Source organism: Acanthopagrus latus, chromosome 18 (genome assembly GCF_904848185.1).
Source record: "Acanthopagrus latus isolate v.2019 chromosome 18, fAcaLat1.1, whole genome shotgun sequence".
NCBI lineage: Eukaryota > Metazoa > Chordata > Actinopteri > Spariformes > Sparidae > Acanthopagrus > Acanthopagrus latus.
Genome location: NC_051056.1, coordinates 8,646,160 through 8,669,140, shown reverse-complemented (window position 1 = coordinate 8,669,140; position 22,981 = coordinate 8,646,160). Strand labels below are relative to the sequence as shown.

Below are 22,981 nucleotides of genomic sequence, written 5' to 3'. Positions count from 1 at the left end.
TCAAACAGAATTAATTCTTCCATAATCTGAATTTCAAATTGACTTTGATCCAAACACATAATGAAAACATCAATTAATTAAAATGTAGGTGGTGTAAGGCAACTCAAATTCATCTTTTCTGAGACACTGCACTGAAGGACTTACACAGAATAAACAAGCACAGAGTCAATTCACAATTCACTCTACATTTTTAATACCACATGAAAGCGATGTGTGGGGGGCATAGTCTGAAGCTGCGTTTTGGGGCCATTCACAAGACATTTGGGGCCATAAGCAGAAAACAAAGACAAAGGTAAGTAATCAGTATTGAATTTGAATTTATCTATTTTTTTTCAAAAAGTGGAATTTGTTGTGGGCAGACATTGAGTAAGCTTGTATGTAAAAACCATGTCAGATTTTTTCCTACAGCCCAGTCAACTCGCATCATTCAATGTAAATAACATGACAATGTGACCCAGGTTACGAAAGTGATGTGAGTTACGTCATTTATGTATGTTAACACAGTTATGTAACATATCTAAAAAAGTAAATAAATCACACTTGACTCTGTCACAAATGCTCTCTAGGGATGTCCAGTGTACAGTAAGACCCATTTTTTGCTGTTCTTTTGGCCTCTGCCATGGCTTTGTTGCATTGTAAAACTGAAGAAGAAGGATGAGTGAGAAAGGGAAAGAGGCCATATTTCAGACCTCAAAGTGGTCAAATTCACCTGTTGAAAATGGTTCCAAACAAACAGAGGGCAGCAGAGTTACTGCCAACTTTTACTCACTTGTTTTTCTGTAGCTATCTTTGGCTGTAGCTACTAACTGCTGTGAACACTGCTGGATTGGAACTGAACACAGCCTACAGATACAGTATGGAGGTGATTTACGCTGCTTTGACCAGATCAAGTACAGCAGTGGGGACAGGAGAGGCATGAAGTGGAGGTGGCTTGTGAAAAGCAAACTCATCGCTCACATACATCTCCCAGCTGATACGACAGGGTTATCACACTATCAACTGCTGAGGTACAAAGTGGTATTAGTAGACAGGAGGGGCTGAGGCTAGATGGTTAGCGACTTAGTAGACATCTCTGTAACCACAGAACAGAGACATCTTTGACAGATCGTCAGCACTTTTGTTTCTTCACACTGTCTGAATGTTTTAGACTAAAATTCTAGCTATAACCTTGACATTAAATATATCATGGGTGTTCTGTGATCTTCACTTTGATCCAGAGAAATCTTTATTTAAAACTCCAAAGCTGTTGATGAATATGATTCACTGCAGTGTTATTGGTGTTGAGGACACACAGATGTTCGTTCTCAATGATATGCACCAACATCTGGGGAAGCCCAAGGCTGATGCTAGGTTACTGTTTTCCTACTGATAATAACGCGCTTCTTCGTCATTCCATTGAAATACTGCCTCGCTGGTGTCACAATGCTCAGATCTTTTTTCTGTCAATTTGAACTTTTCATCATGTAATCTGACAGCTGCAGAGGCTGTAAACAAGGCCGTCATCCAGCTCTCCTTCGGGGCACAGAAACGGATCATGGTTGGGTTGTTCTCTCTTTTATTATTCAAATGACAATCATTTTGTTGATTAGTCATGACATCGATTCCAAACGTGGACAATCATCCGACAGGATGTGGGAAACATTCAGCCTAACCTGCAGAGAGAGCACCTTCCTTCCAAGCCTTTAACTTATCTGCACAGTTATTCTTAGTCACTGTCTGTTACTGAGAGCCTTCTGACCTTTCCTTTGATCTGCTGCTTTTATAACACATTGGTGGGGGACAGTAAAAGCCTGAAGAACATTGTTAACATTTCTTTGAAGATAATTGGAGTGAAGACAAGCCTTGGGTTCTTTTTAGGACCAACACACGTCAAGATAACGTACACATATATTTATGAAATACAATGTTGTTACGGTTTGTTTAATATTACTGTTTGTTGGGAGTTTTCATGTTCAGTTGCTGTATGTTGTCGCATGACATTATCAACCCAATTTCAATCTGTATCTGGATATCTTACTGTATATTGTATATTGTATATTGTTCACATACATCCTATCAAAAAGCTACAAAAGAGCTGTTTTTCTTTTAATTTGTTTAAATGTCTGAATAAAAAGTATCATTAATATGTATCACACAATACAATCTTTATCTACTGATAATGACATTTACCAGTATACGCTTTTTAACGATGACTGGATTTTTCCCTCTTGCCTTGCACTCTATACTAAAAATTGTGTAATTTTCATATGTTCTCCAGCTGGCTGGAACGTACACTGTTTACTGACAGCTTGTAGCTTCGTCATATCAAAACTGAATGTATCAACAAATGAATACATCAACAGGCTACTGGTCTTCAAAATCCCATTCAAATCCATTTCACCACGAATTTGATTAGAATCCTTAAGGAAATGTAACATTTAAAACAAAGAGCAGCAATCTGTGTTTCTAACTGTGACATTTTTTTTTCCATCGCTGGAGCAAATGCTCAGCTTTTTGAAGTGAAACCTTTCAAATTCTGGAAAAAATCGCTTTAGAAGAACATGCTAAAGCTCCTCAGAAGGACGAGACAAGCAGCTGAGTGACAGACAGATGAGGAGATTTGGAGCAGGTATAGATGGAGGGGGGAGGGGTACAGTGAAGGTCGGAGAATGCGCGATTGAAAAAGTAGAGAACAAAAAGAAAAGAATGAATGAGTAAGAGAAAAAAAGGGAATGGTGGAGGAAGTTTAGAAAGGACAGAAGGAAGGAAAGAAGGAGGGAAGAAGGGGGATTTGGGGAAGGAAGAGAAAGAAGGGGGAGACATATGGGCATGAATAAATTCATACTAATGAAGCCTGACTGATGCACCGCTTCCACCCAACACCTCATCTAATCCGCTCACTGGGAGAGAGACACAGACGGACACAGAGAGGGAGAGAGAGAGCGAGTGGAGGAGGGCATCTGAGGAGGAGAGAGAGTTGGAATCCCCTCTTGTCTGGCGGCCCAGATTATCTCTGGCAGTGAGGCATGCTGGGAGCCAGGGAGCCACAGCCACAGCATATTGTGGTCTGGCCAAGGTTACAGTAGCCAGGACCGCAATTGAATTGGACTACATTTAATGGTCAGTGTTGGACAAGGGCAGCCAGGAAGCAGTGAGAGGAGGAACTCTGGGAACATATGTGTTCACAGCACATTTCAGCATGTCTGCGTGTGTCTTACTGTCTGCACATCACGAGCTGGCACGCTCACACTTCATCCAACAGGGCTGCAATCAAAACACTTCAGGCCAAGACTTGTGTGTGTGTCACAGACTGTGTGAAGCCTGATTGGCTGGGACAGACAAATTAAAGGGACACAGTCAGGACAGTTTAGACAATTGTTTGGTTGTAGTTGATGGCCTCCTGCTAAGCACCAAGTAACAGAAAATGCGTGTTGTGAATAACTCAAACTGTATCCATCAGGTTTCTCCCATCAGTCCTGTTGGAATGGACACATCATTTAAAATCAGTACATTTATTTATGATAAATTCATATATTGCTCTAATAAATGTACATCTGTGGTTACTAGCCAGCATAGATCCCTTGCTCATATCTTAGCAGCATGGCTAATGGTAGGGTAAAGTCAGTCTGACGGTCAGTTGGTCCACCACTATGGTCCACACTGTTGTCTTAGCAAAAGAACCATTTAAATCTTATAAACTGTCCTGAGCCAGTAAGTGATAGTAACCCTGCTGACTTTGGTGATCATTTGACTTTTTCTCTTTTACCTGCATAGATTAAAAGGTCTAAGTAAATTGGCTGGTTTGCCATTAAATGTGTTTGACATTTATGTTCCTGTCAGGATGATTTGCCATAACTTTTGTGATCTTCTGACTTTTGAACTAACGATATCAGCAGGTCAACATTATAATTTATGAAATACTTTGGTTGATGACCAAATATCTGCAATAAAAAACTACTGACAGTCCCACCAGTCTCACCGAGCCACTTGCATGAAGTCTTTTAAGGCCAACGTACCTATAAGAAAGTTTCCACTCTCACCATAGCTATGCCCGAGGAGAGACCATGATAAAGTTGCCCTGAGGTTAAACCACATTTTAGAATACAGAATATTTCAGAAAACAAGCCAATTCACAAAAATCTACCTCTGCCTCGATCTGTTGTTATGTTAGGTGAAATGTTGTGTTTTGATCCTCAGGGCCACCATACACCACTTTGAGCATCAGTTCATAACATCACTTTGTACCTCAAGAGTTGTTCCCCCTGTAGTTTCAATGTAGAAAACTGAGGCGAATTTTCTACATTTCACAAACTCTTAACTTGCATTATGGTGTTATACACCTTCTGAATTTCAGTTCCTTTCTATAATTTACCTAAGATGAACTTAATCACCTTGTAAACTCCTCGTAAAATACACCTCATTCAAACTGGACATCTACTAAATCAATCTCAACTAAACAGTATGGTGTGTCTTTCCATGATCACTTCTGGTTAGGCCCGAGTCAGTAAGACGTGGCAACAATTTGAACTCTACACTCTCCATTTCAAGTCCCCAGTTGCCATTTTTTCTCGTCCCTGAAGTCACAGTCCCGATCAGAGCTGCTGTAGATCATTTCTGTACTGCATCCTCCCTCTTCAAACTGGCATCTGTCTTTCTCAGAGGCTGTGTTCAGTCCCAGTTCAGGTCCAGGTGTGTTCACTGGGAGGCTGTTGAGCCCAGTTCCAACTGAGACCCGTAGCGGCAACGCTCCACATGATTAAGCCAACAGGGCCACTTATCTTCACAGCTTACTGAGCAACTAACAGAAGCTAGCTACAGCCAAAGACAGCTACAGCAGTTTGTGGTCCTACTGGATTTCTGGAGATACAATTGACCGGTCGCATTATCTTTCAACTTATACCCTTAAACCAAAACATGTGTGGATAATCTATCTTTAAATCTCCTCCAGTAACCCTTTGTTTTTTTGTTTTTTTGTTGTCTTTTTATACAAAATAAAAGGTTCTCAAATATCATAGCTAGATTTCATATGGCAAAATTAATCCACTTAGCCTGTAATTGGAAAGATTTGACTGTAAATTTCTGTGAATATAAACTCAATGTCATGTTGTCAAAATCCAAAAGGAGCGAGGGAATCAGGTTTAGTGCTTTCAAGAATCATATGGGGAAAATGATAAAAGAGATAAAAAGCTCCAGTGACTGAGATGAAACAAATGCCATAAATAAGCAACATAGTGTGTGTGACAGTGACAGGATGAGCTCAAACCAAAGATAATGGAGAAGGCCTTGGGTTAAGACTCTGAGAGGTAATTTAAAATGTGAAGGCGATGCGTGTGATGAGCTGAGGCGCACTCACAATGTTGTTGTGTTCGGGCAGGTGGTTGTTGCTCAGCAGCTCGTCCTCCTGAACGATCGGGGAGGGTCTGGGAGCAGGCGGCTTGGTGGTGTCCGCAGGCAGGGAGCCGGGACTCCCCATCCAAGTGATAGAGTTACCTGCATGGAGACACAGCCACATCACTGCCTGTGTGTTCATGCGTGTGTGTGTGTTCCTCTGGCCTGGCCCGCGTGCTGCGACGCTGCAGCTGAGTGGGCGTGAACCTACATATCTATTTGGCAGCTTTATTGTTTGAGCTGTCGGCGGCTTGATAAATCACCGAGCTTTATGGGAAGTGCATTGATGCATCGATCCAGGCTTTAGTGTTTGGACATACAGGCTCAGTGTGTATCGACAGCCTTATTGACGGCTGCTGTGATTGAGTGACACCTGGAGGGCTTTACCCTCGGGCTGCAGATGCCTAATGCTGCAGATACACACCGTAAGACTCTTCTGAAAGCTGAGGCTGTAGCATGGGGCTGACATAAAAAGAGATAGAGTTCAGTTCATGCTGTGAACATCGCTGTGGGAGTCAGCCACCCAGACAGATTCAGCAGACATCTTCTTCGACATTTTTTTTTTCATTTATTCCCTTTGACTTGTTCCTCGGAGTATCTTTGATGGTGACATATTAATTCTGTTTTCATAATTCTACTCCTGAGATACATCATTTAAAACAGGACTTCTTAAAAAACAATCTTTTAAATGTGACTATTTCCCAAACAATCCCCAAGTATCCCAAGTGCCTTCTGGGTAAAAAAGTTTCTGAAACAGCATCAAAGTTAAGAGACACGTGTCATTATACCATAAGAAATCCTTTCCTTGTAGTTTTTAGGACATTCTAATCAGAAAAAAATAATGGTTGCAGAAAATTAGCCTAAGATATGTCCTTAGGAAATATCTTTAAATAAATAAGATTCTTACATGAAGTGAGGCTCGAAGGAATTCATTTGACCCCATTTTCCCAAATGTCCTTAGCAGCAGAAATGAGGGAAATGTTTTGAATAATAAAGTTCCTTATCTTGGGAATAATTCTCTTATTTTTACAGAGTGAAGTGAGGGGGAAGATTGATACATATCTGAAATCTGTGTGCTAAGTACAGACCTGGAGGACGTGGTTATCTTAGCTTAGCATGAAGTCTGAAGCCTGGCTCGGTCCACAGCCTCCCACAGCTCGAAAGCTTACTGATTAAAGTCTTTATTTATTTGTCTGTATACACAAAGAAATGTCAACAAAGCACACTGTTACTGAAACCATTTCTTGACAAATTACACTAGCATCCAGTAGAGCGCATACCTCCACCAAGGCCCAACAGTCCCCTTTAATTAATTCATGTCTAATCCAATATCAAAATCACCATTTCACCATGTTAACTGCTGAACCATTACTTAAGATCACCAGATCTAGGATCCCCATCAAATTGTACTCACTCATAGCTAGCAGCCAAAACCATGCATTATTCCCATAGAAATTTACAAAAATGTCGGAAAGCATCCTATCTCACAATGTGAAAGAAAGAGAGGACCAATTCCTGGAATCTCCCTTTATCTGCGTCCACACCTAAAGTTAAAGGAGAACTTTGGTCGATTTAAACATGCAGCTTCATTGCTCAAGCTACCCTTGACTTGCCAGTACTGAGGACGCGAACACATTTGGTCCAACCATTACAGGGCTCTGTGAATGGAGAGTTAGCATTGACAGCTAACAGCATGGGGTCAGAATTTACACTGTGTTTTAAGCATCTTAACATGCTCCGAATCTCACCCCAAAAGTTATGCAACATCAGCAGACACCTTACAACACAGCACTGTAGCGTGTGTGACTCAAAATGAATAAAAAAGTAGTTAAAACAGTGTGTTTGTGCAAGGAGCTACATATCGGTTTGTTGACATCCATGTCCCCCAGTAGCTAGACCAAACTAGTATATCCATCGAGCGTGCGCTCAACAGGCTTAACAGGCTATTGTAAGGCTCATGGCTCATGACAGGCTGTAATATGAACATGTACATTATGAACAGAAAAAACAAAAATGCTGGCATACGTTTCTGTCTGCAAAATTAAAGTTTCCGTTTCTGCCAGTCAGGGAGTGAGCGCACGCTCTATGGATATACTAGTTTGGTCTAGCAACCAGGAGACACGGATGTAACAAACCAGTATGTAGCTCCTTGCAGAAACACACTGTTTTAACTTCTTTTTGACTGATTTTGAGTCATACACGCTACAGTGCATGTTAAAATTGACCAAAGTTCTCCTTTAATGGGGTCTAATCTGGGCTGAGACACATCCTCCATCCAAGTTTTGGAAATTATGTTTGATAGTTTCTGAGTTATCCTGCCGACCAACCAACCAAATGATGAACAAACAACCAGTGAAGACAGGTGAAAGCATAGCCTCCTTGGCCAAGGCCACAACAGTTAATCACCCACTCAGCACCTTGTCGGAGTGTGCCTGACCACAGTTTGAGCTTCGAGATATGATCAAATCAAAATGTTTTTAAAGGTGCAGTATATTTCAACTCTTTGGACAGACCTTCCAGTGTTTATGCTAAGCTAGGCTAGCTGCATCCTGGATGCAGCTCTGTACCTGATACAGGAACATGAGAGAGACACCAATCTCGCCATTTCTCTATCAGAAATACAGTCAAAGAAAAAAATGTATTTCCTGGAAAATTATTTCCAGACACCTTTAACAGCAGCCATCTCAACTAACTAGAGTTTTAATTGATAACCAGGATCAAGGTGTGTCAGTCTTGTCTGTTATTTCTGGCCTCATGTTCAAAAACGTTTTTCTCTATCTACTGTGTTGCATCTATGCCACCTCCCTCAGTCCAGTTGGCACCTTTTGTCTGTTTTTCTCCAGACATTTTAATAACCTCACAGTGAAAACAACAATAACAACCAGGACTGGGCTAACATGCTTGAAGGTGAAAGAGCTGAGATCCTTCACTGGACACCCATCCTTTATTCTCTGATCTGTATTATACCTTTAATATTTGAATTAGTGTACATGTGTACTGCACATGCCTATACGGGTCCTAACCGCCGCAGTTCTCTCCTGATCTACTACCTGGCTGGAGGTTTGCCAAGTCTTTTTATGGTAATTTGATCCTAATGTCAAACATGTTAACTGAGACATCCCAACTAGATGCACTATGAACCAGGGGTTCTGGTTGTCCCAGTGGAGCTGGGGCCCTGGGGGTATTTTCCCACTTTTTAACTAAGCCTTGTCTGACTGGAGTCAAGATTTGTTTCACCTGAGCATGATAGTTATCAGTTAGTGAGATTTATTTCCTGCTGAGAAGTGAATACAAACATTTCATAAAATATTCCGTGCAGCCAACAATTGAAATCCTTATACTACTGATTGCAAACAAAAAAAGTAATCAATTGTGTGAAATGTAATCACTCACGCAGGCAGGTGTTGTGGGTGAACATGCGCTGCAGTCTCAGGCAGTCCTGCCACTGGTTTCCACTGCCTTCACAGTTGCACCACAGTGACACATCTGCAGAGCTGTTACTGATGTAGTTGGGGGTCATGATGGTTCCTGAAGGGCAAAAGGGGGTGAATGTTAGCTTTGGACAAGTCAATCAGTAACTCAAAGATGGAAACACAATCACCAGACACAATATAGGCCAGAGACTGAAAGCCTCGACTGGCTTCTGCACTGTTTAACTTCGAGCAGTTTGTTTGCACAAAACAGACACAGGACAGTGTTCTTGTACTTCAAACAGAGCTGAACAGCCTGTTAGAGAAACATGGTGTGGACTCTTTCGCTTTTCCTACTGGAGCTGAAGACTGGAGTTGGTGTTTTTCTGCTGAAAGCCATTTTGGCAATTTTTTAATCCAGAAAACCCAAATTTTGGTAGTAAGCTGAGGTAGCAAATGCCACAGCTGCATATGTCACACACTCCCAAAACATACCACCTTTGAGAAGGAACACTTCAGCAGTTACGCGGTCAATGCATGATTTGTATTCTGGAGGTGACACTTCAACTAATGTTGGCTTCATGGGCTACAATGTTTATTGTTGCTTGGCTGCACCGTCAGCCACTCCGGGATGCATCTCTCATTGGTTGTGGTGGTCCGACTCAGACTGTATGGATGTAATCATCCAGATTTTAATTCTAAAAGCTGGTGGACTGGTGATCAGAAGGTCACTTGTTCGAATCCTGACTGAGCTACATGTCGAAGTATCCCTGAGCAAGATACTGAACCCCAAAGTTTCTCCTGATGTGCAGTTGGCACCTTGTGTGGCAGCCACTGCCATCAGTAAGGGTGCTGTGATGAGCTGGCGACTCATCCAGGGTGTACCCTGGCCTTCGCCCATCAAGTGAACTGGATTTGGCCCCAGTAAGCCCTGCAACCCCTTAGGGGGGAAAAAAGCAGCAACATCCCACAAACCTCACAGATTAAGTGGAAAGAAAACAGAAAGGAACGGAACGGAACGGAAACATGTTTGATATATTTGTTACTGGAGCAAGTTGTGGCACCACACTAATCTCCATTTTGTTTATGTCTGCTTCCCCATTAGATCAGTGAGCAGTATCACATGTGATGTCCAGCTTCAGTCTGCAGAGCCATGAAGCCAGAGCGCCACGCCCCAGTTGCTCCACAGAGCACTGTTCATTGTTTATTCAAAATTAGTAGTCACCTTTCACCCGATCATCAGTGGTAGTGAGTCTCATTCTTTTATGTTAATGTGTGATATGTAATGAAAAGCTTCAGATGTCTGCACGTTGCTTGGTTATACCTGGCAGCTCTCCTTTGGTAATAATGTGGATTCTGCTGGTTGTGCCTTCAAAAACACTTTATAAAAAAAAGTCATCCATCATTGTCAGAGAGAGCAGAGAGCCACTCAACACTTATATATCCACACCTCTTGTCAGCTGTCATACGTCCTCACTTTCTATCTTGCTGCTTCTTGGGTTCCTTCTTCTGCTCAGTTTGATCACTTTGTTCACAAACTCTCCGCCTCTCCACCCTTTACTCTCTTGTTACAGCCACTTTATTGTGAGATTATATATATATATATATATATATATATATATATATATATATATATATATATATATATATATATATATATATATATATATATATATTCAACATTTCTTTTATATTTGTGTCTATATTTGTGTAGTTGAAACTTATGAGGAAAAATGTAGGTTTAACCCCAACTGCATTAGCTATTTGCTTGATTTAAGCCCTTCACTTGGTACTAGCAGCATGCCTAATGTGTCTTTCAACCATAGTTATTACAGACCAACTGATGGCAAGGGCTTTCTTGTTTGGAAGTTTATTAATAACAGTGAAAAAATCTAAGCTTTTAATCAGTCTCTCTGTCTCGGTACACTAAATACCAAGTTAACTTTTCATTTGCACTCATTACCTGAGAAAAAAATAAATGCTTTGTTTGTTTGTTTGTTGTAAAGTACAAAGCTGACCTCTGTATCTATGTCTAACTGTGTTACAGCTATTCCACCATTTCTTTTAATTTGCTTCCTGGAGAACTTTGCACCACTTTTCAAGGACCTAGAGAGTTTTTAGACAATTCTTTTTTACATTTTGTTTCCAATTAAGTATTGCATCTGTTTACGTGATTATTTATATGTTTAAATAAAATAAATGGAAAATGAAGAACATGCTCTGCAGAAGGTTTAAGAGAAGTCAATGTGGCAGTGGCAACGGAGGATGAAATGGTGTTTTGATATCACTTTATCATTTGAAACTACTTTTTATTTCATATTTGAGGTAAGGTTCTACAAAAAAAAGTTCTCATGAACCTTGCTTTTGATAATATCCAATTTACTGCTTTCACTTTTTTTAGTACTTTATAAATTGGTCAACAATCTGCATTTTGGCAATCTTCTTGTAGGGTTAGGGTTCTTTTCACTTGTTTCTGCCAGATATATTTAGTATTTACCTTGAACATCACCTACATTATGAGACAAAGACAATTTTGGGTTTGATATATGTGAGTCTGGGTCTGTATTTTTGCCTCAGAAATAATACAATCTCTAAATTTATTTATTTATTTATTTATTTCATTTAGTCAACACAGGATTCATAGCAGGTGCTTTTATGAGCACTACTTGAAGCGATCAACCAGTACATTAAAACCACTGACAGGTGATGTGAATAACCTTGTTACAGTGTTATTCTGCTGAGAAACCTTGGATCCTGCATCTACAGATGTTTGTCCTTTCAGAGGACAGATAAGGAGGAGGGACTTTTATCCAGCTGATTTTGCATTAGCTGCTGTGCACATAAACAACCACTAGTTGGCACATGTGTGAAGTCCAGACTACAGTGATCTGCGGTTAGGCATCAGACTAATCAAATAACTAATATGTCGTTCTACATAACATTCATTGATGCAAAGGATCTAAATGTATGACTGCCATGCTAGAGCACTTGAAGCAGAAGCACCCCAGGGTGATTTATCAAGATGGCACCATTAGGTGTGGGAGTGTCACTCCATGGGCAATATGTTAAATATCAGCTGAAGCGGTCATAGTTACAAAGCGTTAGACTACATACATCCCCTTCCATTGGAGTCAACCAACTGAAATAAGGACAGTGACGCCATTGGTGACACTGTTGTGGACAAAGTACACCCCCTCCTGGCAAAGGTACTCAGAGAAGGCAGTGCCCCCAAACAGGACAATGTGCCCTGACACATCACAAGTATCCACCAAGAGCGGCTTGAGGAATGCAACAAAGAGCTCAAGGCATCAACCGGATCTCAGAATCTCTGAGATTCCAATCTGATCAAATATATGGAATGAACTGGAACAAGTCCAATCTATTGAGGCCCCAACCACCAACATACAGGATCCAAGGGATCCACTAAAACATCCTGGTGCCAGACACTACAGAACACCCCCAAAGGTCTTATGACTATGCCTTGACATGTTACACCTGTTTTTGCAACACAGAAGGGAACCTGCACATTATGAAGCAGATGGTTTTAATATTGTGGCTGATTGTGTTTTTTCCATTTGAACTGTAGTGCTGACAAATCCTTTGGCCTTGAGTAACCAGTTTATAGAACTAACAATGTTCTGTTTATTTTCAAGGAAAAAATCAAACAGTGAAGTAGTGCTTGATCAGAAAATCCTTTTACATGACTTTTTAAAGAGAGGCTACAGCTCATAGTTCATAATGTGTTTAAAAAGAGCTGCTACCACAGTTTTCCCCTTTCTTACAGAGAACCAAGTTAAGAAGAGGATTGTTATCTGTTTATTATCCTTTTATCATCAAATATATTAGTACATTCATGATTCCATGTGATGCTGACTCAATAAAACATGAAGGTGTTTTCAACTGTTTCATTGAATCCAAGTAACAGACAGGGTCAGACAGACCCCTGGAGAGAGGCGGCAAGAGAAGGGGGAGAGAGAGACTTTGACTTTGACTTAACCACCTTTATTAACATGTGTAGGTAGGAACCCTGCAACCTGTTGCTTCTTGTGAGCGAAGTAGCCAGTTTAGCCTGGGTAGGAGGGTAGGAACGTAGATTGACTGGTAAACCGAGAGCTTTGCCTTTTGGCTCAGCTCTCTCTTCACCATGACAGACCGATACAATGACTACTACTGATTACTGTGGCCGCTGCACCGATCCGCCTGTCAGTCTCACACTCCATCCTTCCCTCACTCCTGAACAAGACCCCAAGATACTTGAACACCTCCACTTGAGGCAGGAGCTCTCCCCCAACCTGGAGGGAGCAAACCACCTTTTTCCGGTCAAGAAACATGGCCTCAGAATTGGGGGTGCTGATTCTCATCCTAGCTGCTTCAAACTCGGCTGCAAACCGCCCCAGGACATGCTGGAGGTCCTGGCTCAAAGGAGCCAACAAGACAATATCATCTGCGAAAAGCAGAGATGAAATCCAGTGGCTCCCGAACCAGACCTCCTCCAGGCCCTGGCTGTTCCTAGAAATTCTGTCCATAAAAATAATGAACAGAACCAGTGACAAAGGGCAGCCCTGCTGGAGTCCAACATGCCCCGGGAACAGGTCTGATTTTCTGCCACCAATTTGAACCAGGCTCCTGCTCTGGTCACACAGGGACCGTACAGCCCTTAGCAGAGGGCCTCCGACCCTGAACTCCCGAAGCACCTCCCACAGAATGCCAAGAGGGACATGGCTGAATGCCTTCTCCAAGTCCACAAAACACATGTGGACTGGTTGGGCAAACACCCATGAACCCTCAAGAACCCTGCGGAGGGTATAGAGCTGGTCCAGTGCTCCATGGCTAGGATGAAAACCGCATTTTTCCTCCTGAATCCAAGGCTCAACTATCAGCTGAATTCTCCTCTCCAGTACCCTGGAATAGACTTTCCCAGGGAGGCTGAGGAGTGTGAACTCAAGCTCCAGTCCCCCTTTTTTTCATTAAACAGACACTCCACCCCAAAAGCATGTGAAGCTTTAAACAGGTACCCATGTACCATCCTGTCAAAGGCCTTCTCCTGAGCTAAACTAAGAAGACCAACATTTATTTAACAGTTTTGCAAAGTCCATCGTGTCACACAAGAGAGGTCTGACATCTACTGAGCGTCCTGGTACACAGTAAATCTGGTTACAGTGTATTATTGACTGTAACATTAGAATGGCCAAGATGGTCATTTTGACCATTTTCAAATCTATATGTGCAGTAACTTAAATAAATAAAAATGCAATACTGCTGCTACCTGACTTTTCCTAAAAGTGTCTGTATTTTAATTTAGAATAGTTTTTTTATATAAATTATACAAAAGACAAAGAAAATATGATATATTTTACCTATTTCGGCCATAAGCCGTCATACTAACCGCACATTGTTTCGCTGGGTTTCATTGTTTAATTTTTCACGTGGTTTGCTGCTTTTATTGTCTGTCTTGTCTCTAACTTTGTTAGTGGTCTCAAGCTGTGCTTCTTTGTGAATGTACTTGTAAGTTAATTATTAAATACAGTCATTGTATTATATAGCCTGTTTGGCACCATGGGCAAACAAAAACGGGAGTTTCCCCCTCCCTGAAACAGCAAGGAGAATTGTTCAACATGAAAGTGCTGAAGTGTGGTGATGCAACTCTGACTGTGTAGCAGGGAAAGCCGAGGAAGAATGTCTGCATCCTGAGCACCGTGCACACAGGTGTAGGCACCTTTAGTGTGGTGAAGACAAAACCAGAGTCTAGGACAACAACACGGAGTAAGGCGTGGATGTCCCAGACCAGATGGTGAAGGCATACTCCATCAAAGGCGATACGCAAAGATGGCCAGTGGCGGTCTTCTGTCACATCCTCGACTTGGCTGGGATCAATGCCCACATCTTGTTCAAGGAGAGCACCAGCACCATAGTCTACTGGAAATTTCTTGGACTGAGAAATGGTGTTTCCTATAAACTTTTATGATTGAAATATAATCTATAGGCCTAGTGGATGAAATTCAACTTGGTTGCTAAGAGTTGTATGTTGGGCAACTTGCGTAAATAGCATAATTAGCTAGTTAAGGGGAGACACTACAGGTGAAGAATAGGGACATTTTTTAAACAAATATATATCACTATGAAACTTCCCCAGTTACTTACAAAATGAGTTTTTCTCATATTCTGAGCCAAAAATCTCCACCTCAGTAGCACTTATATACACCAAACTTCCCAGGGTTTGTTCATATATCATTCATAGCCTGATTTATATAACATTTTATTCATAAAAACAGGGTGAATTGTTTTTTTAAAAAATTTTTGGCTAAAATTAGCACATTTTTAATTATATAATGCCTCATTTGCATATTTAAACATAAAATTTCAGAAAACTCATAATACAAAAAATAATTGTAAAAAAATACACGTAAGTAATCATGAAAAAAAAATATGTCTTCCCGTCTGCTGTCAGCCTTATCAACAAGGCCTGAATCCTCCCTGACACTCCTCACACTCCACCTCTACCACTGACTCTACTGTCACACTGACAGCACCATAACTCTATGCGTTACATTAACGCTCAGCTTGAACTACCTATTCATTTGCACATTTTCATTTGCACATCATTCTTGTAATTGTTCACTGCCAGCCGGTCTGCTCCTTTTATCCTTTTACCCAAAAAACAGATTGTGTATATATATCTATAATGTGTAGTTATATTTTCTACTTTTTAAAATAGTTTATATTGTTAATTTGTTATATTTTCTATTCTTTAAATAGTTTATATTGTTAATTTGTTATATTTTCACTTAATAGTTATTTGATGCATGCACCAATATCACCACAACAAATTCCTCGTATGTGTAACATCGTACTTGGCAATAAAGCTTTTTCTGATTCTGATTCTGATTCTGATTCTGAAGTTTCATGGTGATATATATTAGTTAAAAAAATGTACCTATTCTTCACCTGTAGTGTCTCCCCTTAATAGGCTCATCATACTAAATACTGAAATTGCCCAACATGCTACTTTTAGCAAGCAAGTTTAATCTCATCTGCTAAACCTATAGATGACATTTTAATAATAAAGGTTCATAGGAAACAACATTTCTGGGTTTAGTATGGGTCATACAGGGGCTTCCAGTAGACTACCAGGAGAGCCCGGAGGAAATTCCTGCAGCAGCTGTCAGAGGAGCTGAGGGCAGAATACATGGAGGGGAAAGGGGCCACGTCAGTCGGTACAAGGTGGGAGCAGTGGAAGCAACCACCACAGCAGCAGCAGAAACAGACATGGAGGCAGTGCTGGTCCAAAAGAGCCCCAAACGGAACAAAACATCAGACAGTTGAAATGCCGCAAGCCTGTGTGTGGTAACTGTGCGAGGAGAGCAGAGGTAATCTGCGTAGACTGTGGCCAGGGACCAACACAGCTCCTTTTTTGTTTTTGTTTTAGGTTTTTGGGGGGTTTTTTTGTATTATTTATTTATCTTATTATATATTAAGTGTTCAAATAAAATGTTTAATAATCAAATAAGTTACTTTTAATTGTTAATTTTCTTGTTCTGAGTTTTCTCTACTAAAATTGTGTGTAAATATATGTAATAATTACAGTTGTATATGTGCAATGATATTAATATTGATAAATGTATAATTAAACTTTTTAAAATGTACATTTGACACAATGAATGCATTCATCACTCAATTGGGTATTTACATGAGAGATTATAGAGTTCAAAATCTAGCTCTCAAAATGACCTTTTACGGCCGTTCTAGTAGAGTTGGAATTCCAGCTCTACTAGTGTTAAGTGTCCCTTCATCTGGTTTGCCAGAGTCTTAATATCACCACAGAGGAGTGCCACTAGCCGCCAGTTCAAGTGACTCCAATCCCCAGTCTTAGTTAGCAGAGACAGGACTGATCAGTCCGGGCCCAGTACTGACCAGAAGCTTTTACAGTAATCAGCCAGCAGAAAATCCACACCTGGGAAAAGCCCAGGCTGCATCGCTCAACTCCAGTTCACTTCTTGAGGAAAGTTTCAGCAAACCCTCCAGTAGTTCCTAAACACAAGATAGATCACAGTCCTCTACTGCATACATTCTCTTATAAAAGTCCTCAGCCTACTCCCTCATTTTCAAACAGTTAATGTGTAACCCGCCGTCAAGCACACGCAATCAGTGCATGTGCCCATCCTCCCCCTGTCGTTTTTCCTGTGCAAAGAATAGGGGGTAGGGGCATCGATTTTAAAATTTGAAATATTTTTGTGATAACCTTGAACTATGTGTGGTGTTTTTCCTGTGTGTGGTTGAGGCGATTGTGCAGAGGCTGGCAGTGGCTTTTCTGGTATCTGGGCCATCTACACCTCCACCCAAGCACCTTCCAGCGATGCAGCAGCATGTTCTACAGTCCCCCTCACCTCAGACGAGACCAACGATGCAGCATCAGCTTCTACTGTCCCCTCCATGTCAGCACAGCTAGGCTCAAACTCTTTAAAACCTGATCAAACCTGATAAAATCTGAGATCTTCTATGGGGCAAGAACGTCTCAATGAACTTTCCATCACTAGAGTAAATCATCTCTCTCAACAGATACATTATGCATATTGCACTGGGGGTTGTGTAATACAGTTATTGTGCAATAGTCTTGTTTATACTGTATTCATGTTTCATTTTATGTTGTTGTTTATTTAATACTGTTACTTCTACAATAAAGAAAATCGACATAATGTAATGTGTTTTTGTGTTGTGTTTCTGCAATGCTGTAAGCTATACAGGCAACAGACGTAAGTTGTAGAATTGATAGTGCAATTCAAAGTAAGTGCATGTGCCTGAATATTTATTTATTTATTTATTTATTTATTTATTTATTTATTTATTTATCTATTTATCTATTTCAACAATCCTGCCTAGGATCATGGAGATAAATGAAAAGCCTGCTGTAAGGTCCTCTGGGGTCCGACAGGATGTTGCTTTGCTTTCAGGTCAGAGGCAGCAGCGACTGCTCTGCTGGCAGGTTGGATCTGAGACAATTTGACAGGTCGTAGAGGAAGCCCTTACATCAGCTGTGTTCATTGTTCTGTCCTCTCTGGCTCTTCTTCTGAGCTACAAATCTGTTACTGAATGCTCTGAAATCATAACATTCACATTGGTAACCAATTTTTTCTTGTTTGTTTGTGCTTGCTGGGCAATTTTCCACTTAATGAATTTCCATAAGCTTATATGTTTTTCAATTTCTCGCTCTGATTCAAAAACAGTTGGAATGAATGTGGCTACCTGGTGCCTAGTTTTTAATATTGACCAGAAATCTAAATCACTAGATTGTAATCTATAGCCTCTCTATTTCAGGGAAATCTGTAGATTTTAAAATGTCCTGCACACAAACTTGAACACATGCGAAAACATCCTCCCTCATCTTTACTCATCCCCCTCCCCGCTGCATCCCGTACCGATGAGTCCAGCGTAGGCTCGGAGGCACAGGCCTGCTGAGTCTTTCAGACAGCCGCTGGCCGTCAGAGGAGATGGCTGGCAGTTATTAAGGAAATCAGCCAGTCTGGACCTGGCAACAACACAAAAAACAACACAACATCAAACACAAGAAATGGGAAGGAAGTCTGGATGTGTACATTGGAGTTTAAGTCCAATACTGATGTTTTTAAATAAAAATGTCTTGGCACTTTTTAGTACTTGTACATGTTGTGTCCTTTAATTATTACTTTCTTCTTGATCTTTTTGCTCTGGACCCAAATGAGTCACTTCAACCTTCAGCACCTTACATCAGACCAGCGTTTAAATCAAAATTGCAACGCAATATTTATCAGGTCAGCTTTGGCACATTAAGTGGCCGCATGCCACAGCATCTCATTCATATGAGCCGACTCCATGCAGGTCTAACCTGCTGTACAAATAAGGCACCATGTGCAGTCAGTTATAAGACTAATTTTAATACTGCAGAGAAGGCCATTATTCCCAATAACGAGTGAGGCTTTTTGAGGAAGCTGCCTGAGTCATAATGCTGCTCCTCATGTTGATTTTCTTCCAGCCACACACAACTAACTTGAACTTTTACCACACTGAACTTTGACACACACAAGGATGTGATTCTTGATTTTGTTCAGTGGCGCCCAATCAGCAGCATCAGGTCTGCTAGCAGACATGTTTTTCTTACATGTGGTATTTGTGTCATTAACGTAATTAATACTCATGTGAGCTATTGTATTAAGTGACCTGTACTGTAATGGTCTGGATATATTCAAGTTCCTCTTGTGAGATCCGGCCACTCGAGACATATTTAATGCCAGGTCTCTCTCTCTCTCTCTCTCTCTCTCTCTCTCTCTCTCTCTCTGTCTCTCTCTCTCATGCATTTGGCTGTTATCCTATTTATCTATCCTCTCCCTAATGTTATCTCAGGTTTTTTTTTTTTTAGAGCACCCACTCGAACCCTGTGTATAGTGTACTTATTTTTTGCAACTCTATGTTAGTTTCGAGTTATAACTACCCTTACTGGCATTTGAGGACACGTACACTAGGTGAGAAAATGAATAGTAATATCATTTACATTCAAGTTGAGACCGTAATATGCTACTTACTGCTTTGTGGGTCTGAAAACAAAAACACTAGTTAGCCTGCTAAAGTAACTCACCAACTAGCCCAGCAAGTAGCCGCAGTGTCATCAAGAGTCCAGCATCTCCAATTTAACCTACATTACTACATTACATAACTTTACATGAATAACTTGAGCATACATTATAACATTACAGCCAAGTGTGACTATACATATTAGATTATATTATTATGTTCACACATGAACATAGACCCATACGGTAGTGAAGGTGGTAAAACTGTTTTCATTTCTACACTACATATATAATCACACCAATCCATATAATACAATTTTTTAGAGCCCTTTTGGGTGTTACAATCAAACCAGATCAGCCACCTGTATCCGACTGTCTGGGCTTCATGTTTTACCTGCAGAGGTCATCTCGGCGGCAGAAGCTCTGCTGATGGAGGCAGTTAGGCTGCAGACCCTCCATGTCCTGGTAGGAGCAGGAGGGTACAATGGTTTTCCTCCTCCTCTCACCACACAGTGTGTTGGTGCAGGGGCAGAACAGGACACCCAGGCTGTACTCCTCAGGCACTCGCTCCAGAAAGCGCCGCAGGGCCCGGTGGCACTTGTGCTGGTTGCATCGGCTGGTCCCGGGCATCCGTTTGGTGCAGGCCAGCACGTACTCCGATCGCAGAGAGCCACACTTCTCGTAGAGGCCGCAGTCCTGCGCTGCCTTCAGGCACTGGTTCTCACCATCCAGCTGCATGAAAGTGGAGGCTGAGGAAGGATAAAAGTGGAAATAGCCAAACACCTGTGAGTGTGCAGAGAAACGGACAAATGGAAGCCAAGCCTCATATTATATTGGCTCAAAAAAAACTACATCCTTTTTTATGTTAAATCTGTGAATTGCAGCAGGAGGAGAGGATGATTTTATGTGTACACAGTGAATGCAAAAAAGGGAAGGGCAGAAAATGTATTTCCATACAGTCAAGGGTCAAAGTTCACAAACTGTGAGTTCAGGTAACACTTTCTATTCACAGGTCATTATAAGTAGGTAACTTATCTGAAATGACCACAATAATGACCTCAAGATGCATAAAAAATTAACCTAACACTATGTCATCAAAATATTTTCTGATTTATACCAGGAAACTTTTAATTGATTTCTGCTGATCATGACATTTATAACTACACTCTGTCTAGCTTCCCCTAAACAGGACTATTAATTGAAGTGAGTTATTGCAGCTAGATTGACAACTAGTTTCCATCTGATCTCAGCAGATCAGTCCAACTTTTGAAAATGTCTTTACTAAGTCTTTTTTATGTGTAGCTATACACATATAGGTGTGTTTTGTCATTTGTGTCATCAAGTGTCATGAACAGCAGACATTCTACAGAAACTGGTTGGAAGTTTCCTGGAAATATTTTATGTTATATTTTATTTTTAATTTGCGGCTATTTATCAACTGCTTGTTCGAAAATAGCAGAAGATTATCATATAATCATGTCAAGGTAATTTACAAGACATTTGAGGTAATTATTGTGGTATATTGGGAGTAATCCCAAGTTTGTTGCTTGGTCATTACCAGCTTCTCATCGTGACAGATGCCGAGCAGATTCCAGTCTTATCTGGCCCAACAACTCAAAAAAAAAGCTAGCTTACAAATCATAAACTCTAAAACAAAATGAAACAGTATGTCTGGTAGACTTTGCTAATCTAGCCCAGGTTTCCAGCACCAACAATATGAAAATAGGTAAATAGGTGCTGAGACAGAAATGGCTGACGGCAGCTGACGGGTACCGGCAGGCCAAGCGTGCTGCGGCACGGGCGGTGGTGGAAGCAAAAACTCGGTTCTGGGAAAAGTTTGGGGAGGCCATGGAGGAGGACTACCGGTCAGCCTTGAGGAAATTCTGGCAAACCATCCGGCGCCTCAGGAGGGGGAAGCAGGTCTCCACCAACACTGTTTATGGTGGAGGTGGGGAGCTGTTGACCTCGACTGGGGATATCGTCGGGCGGTGGAAGGAATACTTCGAGAATCTCCTCAATCCCACTGACACGCCTTCCATAGAGGAAGCAGGGGCTGGGGACTCAGAGGTGGATTCATTCATCACCCAAGCCGAAGTCACTGAGGTAGTTGGGAAGCTCCTCAATGGCAAAACACCAGGGGTGGATGAGATCCGCCCTGAGTACCTCAAGTCTCTGGATGTTGTGGGGCTGTCTTGGCTGACACGTCTCTGCAGTATCACGTGGCAGTCAGGGACAGTGCCTCTGGACTGGCAGACCAGGGTGGTGGTCCCTCTATTTAAAAAGGGGGACCGGGAGGTGTGTTACAACTATCGGGGGATCACACTCCTCAGCCTCCCTGGAAAAGTCTATTCCAGGGTACTGGAGAGGAGAATTCGGCCGATAGTCGAACCTCAGATTCAGGAGAAACAATGCGGTTTTCGTCCTGGCCGTGGAACACAGGACCAGCTCTATACCCTCCGCAGGGTGCTCGAGGGTTCATGGGAGTTTGCCCAACCAGTCCACATGTGTTTTGTTGACTTGGAGAAGGCATTCGACCGTGTCCCTCTTGGCATTCTGTGGGAGGTGCTCCGGGAGTACGGGGTCAGAGGCCCTCTGCTAAGGGCTGTACGGTCCCTGTACGACCAGAGCAGGAGTCTGGCTCGCATTGCCGGCAGTAAGTCAGACCTGTTCCCGGTGCATGTTGGACTCCAGCAGGGCTGCCCTTTGTCACCGGTTCTGTTCATTATTTTTATGGACAGAATTTCTAGGTGCAGTCAGGGGCCAGAGGGGGTCCGGTTTGGGAGCCACTGGATTTCATCTCTGCTTTATGCGGACGATGTCTTGTTGGCTCCGTCGAGCCAAGACCTCCAGCATGTTCTGGGGTGGTTTGCAGCCGAGTGCGAAGCAGCTGGGATGAGAATCAGCACCTCCAAGTCTGAGGCCATGGTTCTTGACCGGAAAAAGGTGGTTTGCTCCCTCAAGTTTGGGGGAGAGTTCTTGCCTCAAGTGGAGGAGTTCAAGTATCTTGCGGTCCTGTTCACAAGTGAGGGAAGGATGGAGCGTGAGATTGACAGGCCGATCGGTGCAGCAGCCGCAGTAATGCGGTCATTGTATCGGTCTGACGTGGTGAAGAGAGAGCTGAGCTGAAAGGCGTTCCTACCCTCACCTATGGTCATGAACTTTGGGTCATGACCGAAAGAATAAGATCCCGGATACAAGCGGCCGAAATGAGTTTCCTCCACAGGGTGGTGGGGCGCTCCCTTAGAGATAGGGTGAGGAGCTCTGTCACCCGGGAGGAGCTCGGAATAGAGCCGCTGCTCCTCCACATCGAGAGGAGCCAGCTGAGGTGGCTCGGGCATCTATATTGGATGCCCCCTGGACGCCTTCCCCGGGAGGTGTTCCTGGTATGCCCCACTGGGAGGAGACCCCGAGGAAGACCCAGGATACGCTGGAGTGACTATGTCGCTCGGCTGGCCTGGGAACGCCTTGGGATCCTCCCAGAGAAGCTAGGGGAAGTATCCAGGGTGAGGGAAGTCTGGGTGTCCCTGCTCAGGCAGCTGCCCCCGCGACCCGGCCCTGGATAAGCGGAAGAAAATGGATGGATGGGTGGATGGTCACCACAGAGCAGCACCATTGCACAGTGGTTGGTACTGTTCCCTCAGAGCACGATGTCCAGGGTTTGGA

General features: G+C 42.2%; 1 protein-coding gene across 2 annotated transcripts in view; it reads right to left on the bottom strand.

Moving 5' to 3' along the window:
- Window positions 1-22,981, bottom strand: part of LOC119007823 (GDNF family receptor alpha-4-like) — a 50,128-nt gene that overhangs the window by 977 nt on the left and 26,170 nt on the right. For both annotated transcript variants that reach the window (XM_037077748.1, XM_037077747.1), the window contains 4 exons: window positions 19,713-20,067; window positions 18,191-18,300; window positions 8,761-8,895; window positions 5,333-5,469 (listed from right to left, as the gene is read on the bottom strand). In XM_037077748.1, the coding sequence (XP_036933643.1) occupies window positions 5,333-5,469; window positions 8,761-8,895; window positions 18,191-18,300; window positions 19,713-20,067 (737 nt within the window). The remainder of the gene's footprint in view (window positions 1-5,332; window positions 5,470-8,760; window positions 8,896-18,190; window positions 18,301-19,712; window positions 20,068-22,981) is intronic.